At 38.9% G+C, this 18,211-nt stretch overlaps 1 protein-coding gene across 2 annotated transcripts in view; it reads left to right on the forward strand.

Moving 5' to 3' along the window:
- Positions 1-17,400, forward strand: part of grm5a (glutamate receptor, metabotropic 5a) — a 42,020-nt gene extending 24,620 nt beyond the window's left edge. The window contains exons 1-4 of one of the 2 annotated variants that reach the window (XR_014202316.1): positions 8,981-9,251; positions 11,784-12,064; positions 13,328-15,931; positions 16,587-17,400. Coding sequence is in view for 1 of the 2 variants with exons in the window: in XM_082157487.1 (XP_082013613.1) it covers positions 1,429-2,368; positions 4,453-5,329 (1,817 nt within the window). In the remaining variant the exon portion in view is untranslated. Of the gene's footprint in view, positions 1-1,428; positions 2,369-4,452; positions 9,252-11,783; positions 12,065-13,327; positions 15,932-16,586 lie in introns of those variants that run through there. The other variant, XM_082157487.1, reaches the window with a different exon arrangement.
- Positions 17,401-18,211: the final 811 nt, after the last annotated feature.

Raw genomic sequence — 18,211 nt, forward strand, 5'->3', positions numbered from 1 at the left:
GACTTTAAAGTCTCATCATAGAAGGTTGTCTTTAATGCAAGCTGACTGAAATGAAGGTCAAAGGCCAATTAGAGGAAGTTATAATTGGACTAGGGAAGCGATTTTTCCTGCATAATCCATTAGTGATCTGGTATTCTGTAACAATCCCAGGTCAAAGATGATGAAGAAAGCAGAATCCCAATAACAGCTAGATTCATTCAACACAGACAAACAACATGAAACAGTGTGCTATGCACAAACAATACCGGACCATGAGTGATACAAACAGAGGAACTTAAATAGACCGAGATAATGAACTAAATGATAAGTAGCTATGACGATTAATCAGTGCCCATATAAACTAAAGATTGGCGGGAAACTAAGACGAAGGAGAACATGTGACTGAAAAAACAAACTAAAAGTCCATGGAAATTAAACTAACTGAACAGAACCGTGACAAGGGGGTTCTTCAAAAAATATTTAAGGTAAGGGGATTGGCTGACAAAAAAGTTTGGAAATCCTTGATCTAGATTAGTAAATGTGGTAAAAAAAAAAAAAAATTATCATTGTGAGAGTATGATTCATAAACTAATGTTAAGTAAAGAAACCGTATTGTAAAGTGTTACTGTTACTTGAATATAAGCATTAGGCTAATGCATGTGCTTTAGCTGGACCAGTCTGAAAAATACTGTTTTTGAGTTTAAGGAGCACAATTTATGCTGAAATTAGTGTCATATTTTATTCCTGATTTGAAACGTGATTAAAGTGTAATTCCGTCAAACATTTACAGAGATTTTTGAGCATGAATAGCTGCCCTGGGGCATTATAAATATGGCTGCCGATTTCGATGACTTGCCCTAAAGGGACTTTCACAAAAGCCTTTGATAATCATGGCCATAACTTTCCAGAGTAGCTCTTGGTGTCACTAGTTTGGGACTGACAGTTTATCTGACCTGTAAAAACAGAACAAACCTTCACAGTCTCATTTGATCAACCTCATTAAAGGCTATCCAAATTAAGAATCAGTTTCATCCTTATTCTCTGTCTCTTGATGCAAATCGCACATGCTAAATATATCAGCGCTTGTTGATGTCAGCCTGTAATGCATAATGCATGATGCTTGGTTGAACGGATGGTTTTGTTTGTTTTTGCACAGTTTTATAAAGTTGTACAGTAATTCAGCCGCCAGTTTTACTGTGTTATCTGCATAACAATGGATGTTCTGCTTGCAAGTTTAAATGTCACACATCATTGATTCTAAATAATCATAGGCAATGGCATTATACTAACTTTTTTTTTTTTTTGCTTAAGCTGTTTAACTTTTACAATACTATCAGGAAAAAGATACAGGAGGATAGTAAAACATATTGTCCCCATTAAATAAATAAATATATAGACTTGTAGTAGTGCCTAATTACATTAACGTCTTTTGAAATTCTTGTCCCTCAGGCTGTGAGCCAATCCCAGTGCAGTTCCTTCTGTGGGGAGATCCTGAGCCTATTGCCGCCGTGGTCTTCGCCTGCCTTGGCCTGCTCGCTACCATCTTCGTCACTTTAGTCTTCATCAGGTTCCACGATACGCCGGTGGTGAAGTCCTCCAGCAGGGAGCTGTGCTTCATCATCCTGGCTGGCATCTGTTTGGGGTATCTGTGTACATTCTGCCTCATCGCCAAGCCGCATTTGGCCTATTGTTACTTGCAGAGGTTAGGCATCGGGCTCTCGCCTGCCATGAGCTACTCAGCCCTGGTCACCAAGACCAACCGCATCGCTCGCATCCTCGCGGGCAGCAAGAAGAAGATCTGCACCAAGAAGCCTCGTTTTATGAGCGCCTGTGCCCAACTGGTCATCGCCTTCATACTGATCCTGATTCAGCTGGGCATCATCGTGGCGCTCTTCATCATGGAACCTCCACAAGTGATCTACGACTATCCGTCCATACGCGAGGTGCACCTAATCTGCAACACCACCACACTCGGAGTGGTGGCGCCTTTGGGCTACAATGGGCTGCTCATCCTCAGCTGCACCTTCTACGCCTTTAAGACCCGCAACGTCCCCGCCAATTTCAACGAGGCCAAATACATCGCGTTTACCATGTACACCACCTGCATTATCTGGCTGGCTTTCGTGCCAATTTATTTTGGTTCAAACTACAAGATAATCACCATGTGTTTCTCCGTTAGCCTCAGCGCCACTACTGCGCTGTGCTGCATGTTTGTACCCAAAGTCTACATCATGTTGGCCAAACCTGAGAGGAACGTACGCAGCGCTTTCACTACGTCGACAGTTGTGAGGATGCACGTGGGTGACGGGAAAGCTGCCTCGGCCGCTAGCCGGTCTAGCAGCTTGGCTAACCTGTTCAGACGGCGAGGCTCTGGCACAGACACAGTAAGGTCAGTATGAGAGCAGTGTTATTTTAGTATTTTTATATACTATACTAATAGTATACTATATACTATTTTAGCTTTTATTAATATTTGGATTTTTATACATATTTTCAGTTTTTGTTTTAATAAAAAAAAAAATTGTTTTGTTATAAGCATTTGTCATTTACCATTTAGGTGTAATTTAATATTTATTTCAGTTTCATCCTTAGTTTTTGTCACAAATTTGAATGCTTAAGATTTATTTTATTTTATTTTATTTTATTTTATTTTATTTTATTTTATTTTATTTTATTTTATTTTATTTTATTTTATTTTATTTTATTTTATTTTATTTGTTAATAATCCTGCATGATAGGTTTAAAAATGCTTGGTCATAATTGCAGACTTGAATTGTTTTTCCCAGCTATCTAAAGTTGAGTATTGACATCTTATTTTTTCATTTATGCTTCTTTGGTTTAATTGGATTTACACTGAATGAATTTAAGGATAATGAGGCATAACGTGTCAATTATTTTTATGTCAGTTTTTGAAAATCCTTTTTTTCCTCCTTATAATAAGATGATGTGCAGTCACTACTCTCAAATGCAGAAGCCGCTTCTGACAAAATAAATAAATAAATAAAGCTCACATTAAATCTGTTTATCTCTCAGTAATGCCTGCCAAAGGTTTGCTTTTGAGGATGAAAATGAGTTTAGACTGAAAATGAATCAACTCTTCAACTGAGCATATTTTAGAGCACATTAAAAAACTGCCAATATTCCCCTCGAAAGAGAAAAAGAGCCCCAACCAATTACCCTGTCTGCCTGTGAATCATTCCTGGAGCAACTCAGTAGTTTCGTGCATTTGGGTCGATGGGTCCCCAGGTGCATTAGGAGAACTGAAGTTAGAGATTTCCTGTCTGAAGTACAGGACTGGATGAGGGAAATTGTGCTTGGAATGGATGGATTTAAATGGCTAATGGTAGGGTCAGTTCTCTCTTGCCTTTAGCTTTAGAGCCCTATTTTAACGATCTAAGCGCATGGTCTAAAGCGCACGGTGCAAGTGCACTTAGGGTGTGTCCGAATCCACTTTTGCTAGTTTAACGACAGGAAAAATGGTTGGCGCGCCCAGCACATGGTCTAAAAGGGTTGTCCCTATTCTCTTAATGAGTAATGGGTGTTCTTTGCGCGTAACATGCAAAAAACCAAGCAGAGAGTAATTTTACATTCCCTTTAAAAGCCAGTTGCGCTCGCGCCATGGCGGATTCGCTATTCACATAGCGGGATTTTACAAGCGGAAAGACTGAACATCTCCAGAGAGCAAACGGATCTGCTTGTGCACGAGGTTAAAGTGCGCAAGCAGACCCTCTACAGGACAAGCCGTATTCCACCATATCTTTATGTACACAATATTAATCTTATACATTGTAATCCTTTATTTTTTATATTTGGCTAGTTTGTGTGCTGCTGCGTGTTACCCTGTATGTTACCCTGTGTGTGTAATAAGCAGAGTGCACACACGTTGTGCACCCGCCTAAAGGGTGCACAATACTAACGCGCTCTTTAAATAACAAAAAAAATAATAATTCTGCAGAGTCTATTTCTGTTGCCTCAAAATAGCAACGCGCCAACAATGCACCCGAACACACCTCGTTTTCAGACCAGCACGCCCATAGGCGCACAAATAGGTGCAAATGTATTTGCTATTTAAACAACGTGGCGCAGGACGTGAAAATGATAACTGCGTAGGGCTGAAACTAGTAAAAAACACTTGGGTCGCGCCTGGCGCTGCATTGCACCGAGTGTCTGATAAGGCCCTTAATGTTTCAAACTAGCAAGGGCGTGGCAGCCATGTGGGGGGAAATCCCTCTTCGTTTTTTGGTGATTCTGTTCCCTGCATAAATCCACACCAAAAGTCTATAAATTCAGTCTCAATTTCTCCGTTTTGGGAAGGCTCCGTAGTTGCTCAACTGATATACACTATATTGATATATATACACTTTATAACAATTAGTATACTATACTGTACTATACTAAATACTAATTATGTTAAATTGTTATGTGTATGAATAATTAATCAATCAAATACACATTTCTGTTTTCTTTCCACAGTTCCAATGGCAAAACGGTGACTTGGGCACAGAATGAGAGAAGTTACAGGCCAAACCTGTGGAAGCGGATCTCAATCCACATTAAGAAAAAGGAAGAGGCCAACCAGACGGCCATTATTAAGCCCTTCTCAAAGGGCTGTGATCGGCCGCCAGACCAGGTGAAGCTGGCATACGACGGGTCTCAGAAAAACCAGCGCTACCCTGTAACCTACCACCCCCGGACCCCTTCGCCGCTGCCGACCGTGTGTCAGCGACCTCCGCTGCAGAGGTGCGAACTGGAAGAGCGCGATGAAGAGCGTGCGACAGTGGTGACTATACCCTCATACCTGACGGAGCGCTTGCATCATGGCGGCCCGCCCCAGACCTCCATCATGGATCAGATCAGCTGTGTGGTCAGTCGATTCACGGCGAACATCAGTGAGCTCAACACCATGATGCTGCCCGGGTCACCGCCGGGAACAGCCGTGAACACCACCGCCCCGGTCCCTAGACCCTGCTCCCCCTCTTTCCGTCTCCACCCGCAAGAAAGGCCGCATCCCACCACCGTCACCACTTACGCAGATGTGGTGGCCGTAGCAAACACCAACCCTCGTTCCGCGGTCGGCATCACCGGTGGCATCATAGCCGGTGGGAGTAGTAGGGCTTCACCTGCCAGCCTTTTTGACAGCACCTACGACTCCTCGTGTGCGGTCAGGACCACTGATTTTGAGGATCTGGGCGCCTTGACACCACCTTCGCCATTCAGAGACTCCTCCGTGGACTCGATCAGCGAGTCTCCCACATCGCCAGCCTCGGAGCTGCCGTTGTGTGAGCCCTGCTCCCCAATATACGACCAGCTGATGCTTCGGCACTACAGCCAGAGCTCCTCTTCACTCTGAGAGATTATTCGGAGCGCAGGAAGGAGACTGAGAGGCAATTTCTGAGAGCGTGCATCTGCTTAGATTGCAAAACCCAGTTGTAAATGTCAAGGAGTGTAAACTCTTAATATAGAAGCACTCGCTGAGGACGTTTTATGGTGCTTGGAATCCAGCCCGTCCTCAAAATCCCGATGTGCGTAGGGAAAGGCACTTCACCAAACTGCTTTTCAGATAATTAAGGATGTACTTGATATGCTCTCGTGCTCTGACAAAGTTTATGGCCCTTCTTGCCAAGAAGTTACTGATTTTGGTCAGTCTGTAGACCGGAAGATTTAATAACATTCCAACGACGTCAATCCACACAGGTGTGTAATATAACAAAACTCCTGCTCCAGGTGATGTCATTTTTATCTCTCCTGTTGCCTGTCAGCAAGATGTCTTAACGTCTTGCACGATTCTTCACATACAAGGGACGTGCAAATGTTTGAATGTAGGACCAAATTGAGCCTTTGAGCGCAAAGCAGTTTGTTTAAATATTGGTCATTTTCTTTATTACCCTAGTTTAGAAGTTGCATGTTGTGCCACTTTATATAACTAAAATAATATCTATTATTATATTTTTCTTAATAAATCAAATAGAAGGAATGTAAGGGCAAGTTTATTTAGATACCGCAGAAATCTGACTTTTATTAATTTATATAAACGTCCCAGACTATTACTTGAAGTATTTAGTGATTAATCATTTTAATTTGAAACATGGAATTTGCAATTTTAGGAAATGATGCAAACTGATAGTTGATACAAGAAAACTTTTTACACGATCATTCAAAGGTTTGGGGTCAGTAAGGTTTTCATTTAATGAAATTAATACTTTTATTCCGCAAGGATGCATTCAATTGACAGTAAAGACAGTGTTATAACAAAATTCTGTTTCAAATAAATGCTGTTATTTTGAACTTTCTCTCCTGAAAAAAAATGTATCATGGTTTCAAAAATATTAAGCAGCACAACTGTTTTCAACATTAATAATAATAATAATAAGAAGAAGAAATGTTTATTTGAAGGATTATTTGAATGATCATGTGACACTGAAGACTGGAGTAATGGCTGCTGAAAATTCACCTTTGCATCACAGAAATAAATTACATTTAAAAATATATATAAAAAATAATTTAAAATAGTTATTAGATCAGATAAATGCAGCCTTGGTGAGCATAAGAGACTTACTAACCCCAAATTTTGAATAATATAAGTTAACAAGTGATTTATACATAAAGCAATATATATGAATGCAGGGCCTATTTCAACAAATATAAGTATATGATTTGCAAATCATTTCCTTTTTTTTTATCCACTCAGGCTTTTGTTCCAAATACATAAATACAGTAGATGAGCCAAAAACAAAGTGTCATTACACTGTGGACATGATTCTTACACAGGGCATTACAGTTTTTGTTGATAAAACCTATAAACCACATTAAAGTCTCTATTAAAGATAAGATTTTTTTTTTGTATGAACTTTATGAACTACTTTAGGCTAAAATGCTCAGACTTAGAAGAATCGCACATTGTACCTACCAACAGACATCTATATTCTTTTAATCAATGTGCAATATTCTTCTTGAATATGTGTAATGTAATATGGTCATGTTTGCATGCAGAACAGTGCCATTAGCTAAAATAAGTGCTTAATGTTCTTTTGAGAACTTTTGTACATTTTCTATAAGTCTTTTGCATTTTTCGCTCTTTGCCTTTTCTGACAAGATGTTCATAGAATGTAGATTTCGACCGTGTGTGTGATGTATTTTTCTACTAAATATTTGTGCTTATTCAATATGATGGTCATAGTGGATTAAGCTTTGTGACAGTGGGACGAATGTAGCTTGCAATATTTCTGTTACTTGGAGGTTTTATTTATGTTGTGGATAAGTATTTTTTATTTCTCTTCAAAGCGTGTAAAAAATATTGGTTTTACCTGAGTGTTATTAAAGGAGGCTCAATTACAAATGTTTCTCTCTTTTTATTTTAATCGTTTAAAAAAATATTCAGGGTGAATAGTTGGAGTATTGAGGTATTTGGAGATGCTGTGCGCCAAGGCTGGAGTTTGCGTGGTTGTGTTATTTTCACAGTTTCCATGATTAAGTGTGGAATGCAGTTCCACCCCCTCTTTCGTCTCTTCCTTTATATACTTCTTTCTCCCTTTATGTGAACAGTACATACATGATAGATAGATAGATAGATAGATAGATAGATAGATAGATAGATAGATAGATAGATAGATAGATAGATAGATAGATAGATAGACAGACAGATATATAGATAGACAGACAGACAGACAGACAGATATATAGATAGACAGACAGACAGAAAGAGATAGATAGATAGATAGATAGATAGATAGATAGATAGATAGATAGATAGACAGACAGACAGACAGACAGACAGACATACAGATAGATAGATTGACAGATAGACAGACATACAGATAGACAGACAGACAGATAGATAGATGGATAGATAGATTCCTGTAGACAGACAGACAAATAGATAGTCAGATAGATAGACAGACAGACAGACAGACAGATAGATAGATAGATAGACAGACAGACAGATATATAGATAGACAGACAGACCGACAGACAGAAAGAGATAGATAGATAGACAGACAGACAGACAGATAGATTGACAGATAGACAGACATACAGATAGATAGATGGATAGATAGACATACAGATAGACAGACAGACAGATAGATAGATGGATAGATAGATTCCTGTAGACAGACAGACAAATAGATAGTCAGATAGATAGATAGATAGATGCCTCTAGACAGATAGACAGACAGATAGTCAGATAGATAGATAGATTCCTGTAGACAGATAGATAGACAGACAGATAGATAGATAGATAGATAGATAGATAGTCAGATAGATAGTCAGACAGATAGACAGACAGACAGACAGACAGACAGATAGATAGTCAGACAGACAGACAGATAGATAGATGCCTGTAGACAGACAGACAGACAGATAGATAGTCAGATAGATAGTCAGACAGACAGACAGACAGACAGACAGACAGATAGATAGATAGATAGATAGATAGATAGATAGATAGATGCCTGTAGACAGATAGATAGACAGACAGACAGACAGATAGATAGATAGATAGATAAATAGACAGATAGATAGATAGATAGATAGATAGATAGATAGATGCCTGTAGACAGATAGATAGACAGACAGACAGACAGATAGATAGATAAATAGACAGATAAATAGACAGATAGATAGATAGATAGATAGATAAATAGACAGATAAATAGACAGACAGACAGATAGATAGATAGATAGATAGATAGACAGATAAATAGACAGATAGATAGATAGATAGATAGATAGATAGATAGATAGATAGATAGATAGATAGATAGATAAATAGACAGATAAATAGACAGATAGATAGATAGATAGATAGATAGATAGATAGATAGATAGATAGATAGATAGATAGATAGATAGATAGATAGATAGATAGATAGATAGATAGATAGATAGATAGATAGATAGATAGATTTCCTCATGAGTAGACGCAGAATAACAGGTAATATTGCCCACATGAGCAAACATAGCTTGTCTGACAGCTGGTCACAAGTTTCTCCACGCCCTGGGCGGTGCCAGTTTAAGTTCAATGACAGATGACTAGGTAGTGTGATTAACTCTGGACACACACATGTCCTCAGCGATGCATAGCAATCAGAAAGAGCATTTGTACAAAATTCTTGTCATCGGTGATTTGGGAGTAGGGAAGACCAGCATCATCAAACGGTATGTGCATCAGACGTACTCCGCAAACTACAGAGCGACTATCGGGGTGGACTTTGCGCTCAAAGTTCTCAACTGGGACTCAGAGACGGTCCGGCTGCAGCTGTGGGACATCGCAGGTAAGAGAAAGTATAGACTACAGTAGCGAGTCAAAGCAGGAGACACATCCGTGCCAGCATTTATTAAACATAATGCTGAAATAGAATGAGAATGAAGAAAGTGCCCTACCTCACGTGATGGAGTTTATTCCGTTAACACACTAAATAAGAATGTAACATAACGTCCTTACTCCTTACCATAGTAAATCTAAACCATAGATTCCGCCGAAATGTAATAGTTACTGTTACTTTGAAACTTTGAGAAATTAGCCTGTCTTTAGGTTAACTGAGGTTAACTGTCTGTAAATAAATAAATACAGGCTACATACACATGCGTCTTATACTTACAAAAAAATTTACTCTGTAAAAATATTAGTAATTTTAATGGAAAATAATTTAACAGTTTTTGTACATAATTGTGTAGGCCTATTATTATTTAGCAAAGCATATATTTAAACTATTGTTTAATGTTTTAGGTAAAGTGCCTATAATTGAAGGGGGGGGGGGGGGGGGGGGGGATACATAATTAGATGTTTTGTTGGCAGCCTGTACAATTAGGAACTTTAAAATAAAGCCACCAAAATGTAGACCAATAGTTTTATCGTAGATAAATTATTAGTTATTTTGGCTGTTTTGTGTGGTTAGCCGTGGAACACTGGTCCGTAAATGTGCAGCTCAATTTCAATATCAGATTAGTCCATTATGGCTTAACAACGTGAAATTTAATGTTAGGCTACTTGATCTTATTCTGCAACCCAAAACAGAAGTCTCTGCTCTTCTATGTTTATCGTCCTCCTCACGTGTCAGGCACGCGCAGCTTAAAGAACTCGTTTTCCGCGTGCCCGCATGGAAAGGTCTCATGTGAGAGAAATAAAGCACGCGGATGACATTGTGGGGAAATCTCTGTAAGCAAACCACGGGTTAGTGTACTTCCAGCACTTAGGCCACTGTTGAGAGATGAGATGATAATATCATACATAGGCTACAGTCATAAACTCCGCATGTGCTTCATAAACTCCTCATTGCTGCCCTGGAAGTCACCTGACATACAATTTCATGAAGTGAAACATGCTGAGTTCATTTTCCTTGTTAGTGACTAATAGTTTTCTCTGAACGCACACACATGTTGCCAAGTTAGGTGACCATTACAATTTCATCAAATTGAAAGTCAACGATAGCAGTAACAGCAGCACATCTGAAGTTTTCAAGTGCAAATGATTTCATAAACACAACTTGATTGATGATTTACATTATAATCCATTATTCATAATTCATTGTTGTTGTTGTTGCTGTACAACACCTGTGTAATATCTCATAAACCCATATGGATTATCAAAACCAATACAGCATCTCATGTTTCGTGGTTCATCTAGTGTGAAGCAGACTGCTGTCAGATTCATGGAGATCAACATGCACCTCCTGATTCTAATTTGGAATAAATAACAGAACTAACTGAGGGAAACAGCTGTCCTAGGGAATGTTGTGTAATGTTGGCAGCCCAGAAGAGTGGCTGCATTCAGAGTCAGACAAGAGAAAGGCACACAGATGGAATGTGCCATTAGCTGGAAAAAATCAGCAGTAATGAGCATATTCGACTGAATTTAAGAAGAACAAGAAAGTTTGCTGTGAATAGTGCTCAGAACGATGCACATTGCTTGAAATTACACAATGAATTGTATAGACTCATGTGTTTTTGTCCTGTAGATTCATTATAATAAATGTAATCATGCCAAATTTATCTTGGCACAGGCCTTTTCTTAGAATTTGAGTGTCTGGCATGAGCAGCTAAAATATCTTACTGTGTCTGTCTATGCAATTTATTTATACAACACTAGTGAAACGTTTGGGGTCAGTAAGATTTTTCTGAAGAAATAAATAGATTTATTCAGCAAGGATGCATTAAATCGATCAAAAGTGACAGTAAAGACATTTGTAATATTACAAAACATTTATTCTATTTCAAATAAATCACCTAAAAAAAACAGTGTACCAAACTGTACACTTTCAAAGGGATAAAATAAAATACAAATAAAGAAAGAGATAAAAAAAAAGAGATAAAACATGAGGAGAAGCAAATAATAAAAAATATAAATGCTGTTCTTTTGAATTTTCTATTCAAATAGAGAATCCTGAAAAAGCTGTACCAAGGTCTCCAAAAAAGAAAAAGTGTATTAACATTGATAATAATAAAAAATATTTATTGAGCATCAAAACAGAATGATTTCTGAAGTGACACCAAAGACTGGAGTAATGATGCTGAAAATTCAGCTTTGCATCACAGGAATAAATTACAAGTAGAAATGTATTAAAATATAAAACAGTTATTTTGAACTGTAAATAATTTTTTCACAAAATTACTGTTTTTGCTGTATTTTTTATCAAATAAATGCAGCCTTGCTTGGTGAGACTTCTTTTGAAAACAAAACAAAAAAAATCTTACCAACCCAAAACTTTTGAACAGGAATATATATCTGTGCTGTATTTGGCTTGTTGTGTTGTGCTTTTCCCAATTGTTTTGTATCTTTTTTCCTCCCTCTCCATCTGCACTGGAAGGTCAGGAGAGGTTCGGGAACATGACGCGGGTTTATTACCGGGAGGCCGTGGGGGCATTCATTGTTTTTGATGTTACCAGACCCAGCACGTTTGAGGCAGTCTCCAAATGGAAGGAGGATCTGGACACAAAATTAATACTTTCAAATGGCCAGAGTGTCGCCACAGTGCTCCTGGCCAATAAGTGCGACCAAAATAGAGACTTTCTGACTAACAACGGCCTGAAGATGGACCAGTACTGCAAGGAGAATGGATTTGTGGGCTGGTTTGAGACGTCTGCTAAGGTAAAATATAACATTTGCTGTGATTTTAAATGGAGCAACAGTAATGACAGAGAATGTTTGTGTTCACACTTACTAAGAATATACAGAACCATGGTATAGTGAGGGTTTTACATGCTAATACCACACCATACCCTAATTTTATGCCACTGTACTATATTCACTAAGTGTATTCATGTATGGGATTTAAACTAACAAAAGAGACGTTTTTGGACATGGTATCAGGGTAATACGGTGTTTTGCATGGTATTCTTTGGAGTACCATGTAAATACTCTGGTTTATGAATATAGTAATCATGTTAAATATCAAATACCATAGTTTTACCATCTGTTACCACCACTTTACCAGGGTACCGCCACAGTACTAGTTTGGAAAGTCATTGGTTAATTTTTTCCCCACTGATTCAACATTAGTCTCAGAATTCATATTTGTCCTTTTGGTGTGAATAGTGTGTCACGCAAAAGCACGTTTTTGTATTTGCAGGTGTATTTGTCACCAACAATAAATTGAATCCAATTGTGAAAGTGTGTGGAGGATTACCAACAAAGAGAGTTTGCCATGTGATGGCTGCCCGAATATTTAGTCCTAACCCTACCCATAAGTTAGGGAAATGATTGGTAAATAACACTGATGTAGAAGCACCTAATTGTAATCCTAAACTTGACAAACTGTAAACTTGTCCCTCAAATCTGATTGGTTGATTGAACGTTGCACTTGGCGAAATCACGTTCACGATTAGCAGGGACCCCCTTTATATAAAGTAGGCTACAATAAAATAGCTTTTCTCGCCTGCTGACCGCATACTAACAAATACTGTATCTTTTGATATAACTTGTATTGTCAGAACCTTTAGCGCTTGATTAAAGCTTCTGATTGAAGCTTATTAATATTTGCACGCTAATTACAGCTGCCACTCACATGCAGGGCAGTTGCCGAGGGAAACGGGAGAATGGACTTTTGATACATGTAGGCCATCTCATTAAATCCCATTGAGATGTTTCAAAGGCATATATTTATTTATTTATTTCATTTATTTTAGAACCTCTATCCATTCATTCTTAATGAAGAGTCCAGTCAGTCTTAAATTAATCTCCAGCTATGAGCATTTTCATGGGTTTTAATAATTCATTACTGTTCCCAGGTCAGGTTCAATGGGAGATGAGATCAAACACAGTCTCCTTCCCGAATGATCAAACTGAACATTTTGAAACCTGGTAATCAAAAAAAAGTTTCATGTATGTTCTTTCTCTCTCTCCAAATTTAAGGAAAACCTCAACATAAACGAAGCTGCCAACTTCCTAGTGAAACACATCATTGCCAGTGAGAACGATATCCTGAAATCAGTAGTTCCAGATACCATCTCTCCTCAGCTCAACTCTGGTAAAGAAATTACCTGTTCTGCATGTTTCAAACCTTGAGAGGAGGTGGCAACAATGTATGGCAGCAGTATTGGTGGTCCTTGGACTGAAGAGGATGTAGATCTTCACATCAGAATACCTCTGATTCCAGCACTATTGTCGACCATCGAAAAGTCGCAACCAGAAGAAAGATCTGTCCGTTAGTTACACCTGTCTACAGCATTAAATTACAGACACTTTGAGCTTGCACACAGAGTAAATGTATTCATGTTTGAAGCTGCACCTTATGTTTTTGTGAGTGAATTAGGTGAGTCTTTTTGTGTTGTTGTATATCAAAAACCTGTGGAGTTCTGGACTAGCATGCTTGACTGCACAAGGTGAGAGATGAGAACTTCTCTCTGTCAGACTCAGCTGATTATGCCTTTAGAAGTCTAGAGTCTTTTAATCAGTATGTAATATAGTTGTGTGTGGTTCTGGTGGACTGGGGTTGTCAAATGAAAATGTACAACATCAAGATATTTTCAGAACTGGTTTGCATCTGCATTTCAGCTATATTTCTGACTAAACTCAAAAAAAAATTCTAAAGACCCCATAAAGTTGCACTAAGAGCAGTTGTATTCTCTCTTTAAGTTTAAGCAGGACATACCACAGGGCTTGTTCTTTTTCTTTCTTTCACTTTTTTGTTTAAATAAACAGGTATGCTTTAGTTATGTCACAAGGTAGTACAGGTGGTATTTGTGGGAGGGATATTCTCACTCTAGAAAGCATTTGATTGGACAAATATATGTGTAGTGCAGGATGAGTCATCAATATTTTGCTTTGGATTTCTCATCAGAGACAACTGCTCATTTCAAAAGCAAAAAGTAATTTTTGTTAAAGTTGAGCCAGACTTTTTCAATTATTTATCCTGCTTAAACTCCGCCCCTTTCTTACAATTGATTGCACAAGCATTAAGATCCGCCTCCATCCAATCAACAACCAATGGACCAAATCCCCGCCCAACTTTCTTTTTCTTTTTCGATATTCCGTTACACTTGGATAATATACGTCACAATACAGAAAAAAAGATCTGTCGCTTCTTCTGTTTTATTTCAACTTTAATGTTTAGGAGTTCACCTCAAAGCTGAAAAAATGGACTTAAAGCTTATGGTTTTGATTTATGTGGGGTGTTTCGACCAGTTCACTATGAAATATATTCTGTAGTATGCTTATTTTACCATCCTTTATATTTATTGACACTGTTAATGGATTGGAATGCTATTTTATGGGATTTTTATCATTTTAATTCATGGGATGTGAACTTGCATTCTGATGCTTGCATGTCTAGAGTGTTAATAATCAGGCTAAATGTCTATTAAATGTTTGCAGAGAGTAGATATTTTAAACTGTATCTCTAAAAAGAGAGCTGCCAACCTCTTCCCTCATCCACTCCATCTCCTAACACCCTGGCTCTTCTTATCTACTGCCATCCTTCCATTTCATCCCCCCTTCACTCCTATTCCACTCTCTGCATCTCTCAGTGATTCAGTGTATGACTCATTGACATTATATAAATCTCCCATGATTCCCTACATCACCATGTGCTTTATTTAAATCCTTTAATGTGTATATTGATCCACAGCCTTATCCATCTGCACCTGCTGCAAACAGAGTTTTTTATTCTCAGATAGTATTTGTCTATGTGGGAGGTGTTGTATATTAGGGATTGTATTGTATTGTATCATTAAATAAGTGTTCGTGAGCCATTTTGTCGAGACGTTGTCAGTTGTTTCAAAGTATGAAGAAATACTTTATGCTATGTCACATAGCGCTTGAAAAAATTTGTAAAATGTCTACATTTAAAGCTGTGGAGTGAAATAAATCTCTTGTTTTGTTGACTGGATTTTCATTCTTACAGGATTAGCATTATTAACATAAAAGTTATTATCACCAATTATATTTAAGTGCATGTATAACAACATAAACGTGATCTCTCAGGTGGAATAACAGGCTGTGGGAAGGCTAGACAAATTACAGCCTTGTAGATCTTTTCCCACCTATACTCAACTCTTGTGTTATCACCATGACAACTGCATGGCGCTTTTTTTTTTGCGTCCAAGCCTCTGCAGGCTATACTTTTGTGCTTTGATTCTTCATAAAGCTTGAGAAGGTGATTCATACCAGGTTCCTGGAAATCCTTACAAAAACCCAAAATTCAGAGAATTCACTTAGAACACAGATTCAATCGATAATGTGCCTAGCACTCACTTTTTCCATAGTTCAAAAAGTTGTTTAGAATGAGGATTCTAGCGAGTGTTGAGTTCATTTATTTGCCATGCAAGCTAGATGTTCATGGGTGAGGACACCAGTGCTCTGAGAACCTTTGTGTCCTCTTAATGAACCACATGACTGCATCTGCTTTTCTCACAGGAATTAGATTTGACTACCACAGGTTTCTGGAAAACGCACAGGCTTTCTCATAGTCACATGAGTGCCATTACTCAGCACATAAGAGCTTAAAGGACAAGTTCGGTATTTTACACTTAAAGCCCTGTTTACAGATCGTATCTGATGAAATAGAACGGTTAAGATTAAAATTTGGACACATGCTCCTGTCCCGAGAATTTTAGGTTTATTTCGCTTCCCCCCACCACCCCCACAATGGTTGTCTATATGCACTGGAAGATTCCGTCCTAAAAACACATTAAACTTTCGTTTACAAAGACGTGAAACTCACCGAGTGGTCAGGGGGTGTTCACTGATATGTTCCATCAAAAATCGCTGAAAAAGATGCATTCCAACAGGTTTTATCGTAGTTTTAGTCCAGCTCCATTGACTTAATAGGACGTGCTGTGAGACCGCAGCACCTTTGCGATATTACTCCGCCGCTTCTTCTTCTGCTTCTTCTGTGTATTCAATGAAATGCCCGTGGTTTGCTTGCAATTGGCAAAGGTGCATTATCGCCACCAACTGGGCTGGAGTGTCTATTATTCAAGCTCTCAACGGAAGAATCACGGGTGTGACGCGTTTGGCAAAATAGGTCCACAAAAGCGAAATAAACCTAAAATTCTCGGGACAGGAGCATGTGTCCAAATTTTAATCTTAACCGTTCTATTTCATCAGATACGATCTGTAAACAGGGCTTTAAGTGTAAAATACCGAACTTGTCCTTTAAGAAAGAAGAGAGATAGAAAGTGAGGTGAAATTAAGGTAATATTATCCTCATGGACTCTTCATAGCCTGATATATTCTAAACTTAATTTTTGCAAATACTCTCCAAGCTGACGAGTTATTTGGTCTCTATTTTTATATCTGTTAGTCACAATGACGCAGTTACTCTAAAAGTATTGTCAAACTCCTAAAAAATGAAATTCTGGAAATTCACCCTGACTGTATGCTATCATAAAATGTTTTTGATTTAGTGATCTGAATTCACTGGACAGTGAAGTGTAAAATTATTCCTAGATTACGTAAATACTTACATTTTGTTTACTTACTATTCTGAAGTTCACAACTTTCAAGAACACAAAACTTTCTTATACTTTTAAGTCGAACCAACAAGCATAACAGGTGAGTTGGATGGTATGTGGGGATTTTGAGTCATTTGAATGACTCGACTGTTTTAATCCATTCCCCCCCCAAAAATTCATTTGTTTACTGATTTGTTCCATTCACTGATCAATTTGCAGCAATCGCCGTTTTTGGAGGCCACAGAGAGTTGGGGACGATCGCGTGGAGGCTGAGGAGGAGACATGGTTTCTCTGGCTGCCCTTGAGTCTAAGCAGAACTTTGACTGTCAGGAGGATGATTTTGTCTCGCTGGATGCAGAAATGCTCTGCCTATATTTTTCAAGCAGGGAAGATCATGTCACTTTGCATGTCACCTTAATCAAACACACCTGTCTGTCACCTGTTATGCCCTCTGCACCCTCATGATTGGCATATATCGGTGGATTTGCCCGATGCATACTGCCACAGTCCACCCGGGCACAGAAAATGTTGGAGGTCTCCGTCAACAGGATTGCCTACAAGTCCCTAGTCCCATTATCATGTGCAGAAGTGGTGTTGTCTCTGCTGAGTCATCAGAACATTAGATTGTTCGTAGTTCTCCTGTAAGTAGTTCTTGTGGTGCTGAAACACTTGGCCCAGCAGGGCAAACATGTGTTGGTCAGAATGATAAATACGACAGTGGAGTTGTATATAAGCAGGCAAGGGGGGACTCGCTCTCTTCCCCTGCTACAATTGGCACGGACAGTCTTGATATGGGGCAGACCTGCGGTCCCACCTGGAGTGGCATTTGCATCCTCGAATCTGGGATCTGTTTTCGGCAGGGCCGATGTGGATCTTTTTGCGCCTGCAGAAAACCGCACTGTTTTCTTGATTATGGACAGGAGTGCCCAGCTGGGGGTGGATTCCCTGTCTCATGTATAGCCCAGGACTCAGCTGTCCGCTTTCCCACCACGGGAACTGATACAGCCTACCCTGGAAAGGGTGCGGCGGGGAAGGTCTGTCACTGATTTTGGTGGCTACTTTCTGGCTAGCAAAGACATGGTACGCAAGCATCATGACGTTGCGGTTGAGGACAGCGTAGTGTCTTTCTCTATGCAGGGACCTGCTGTCCCAGGCAGGAGGCCGATTCTGCACACTCTACCTGAACAGTGGTCTCTAGGGGCCTACCTGTTGAGAAGGAGAATCTAATAGCTACAATATGGAGCACTTGCATTTTGAAGTCCGTTGTGTTGAAGTAGCGCATATTTGAAGCTTGGGGCAGGCGAAGATCTTTGTTGCCATATCAGTGCCCAATTGAGGGGAT

This window comes from Leuciscus leuciscus (assembly GCF_965113295.1).
Source record: "Leuciscus leuciscus genome assembly, chromosome: 24".
In the NCBI taxonomy this organism is placed as follows: domain Eukaryota; kingdom Metazoa; phylum Chordata; class Actinopteri; order Cypriniformes; family Leuciscidae; genus Leuciscus; species Leuciscus leuciscus.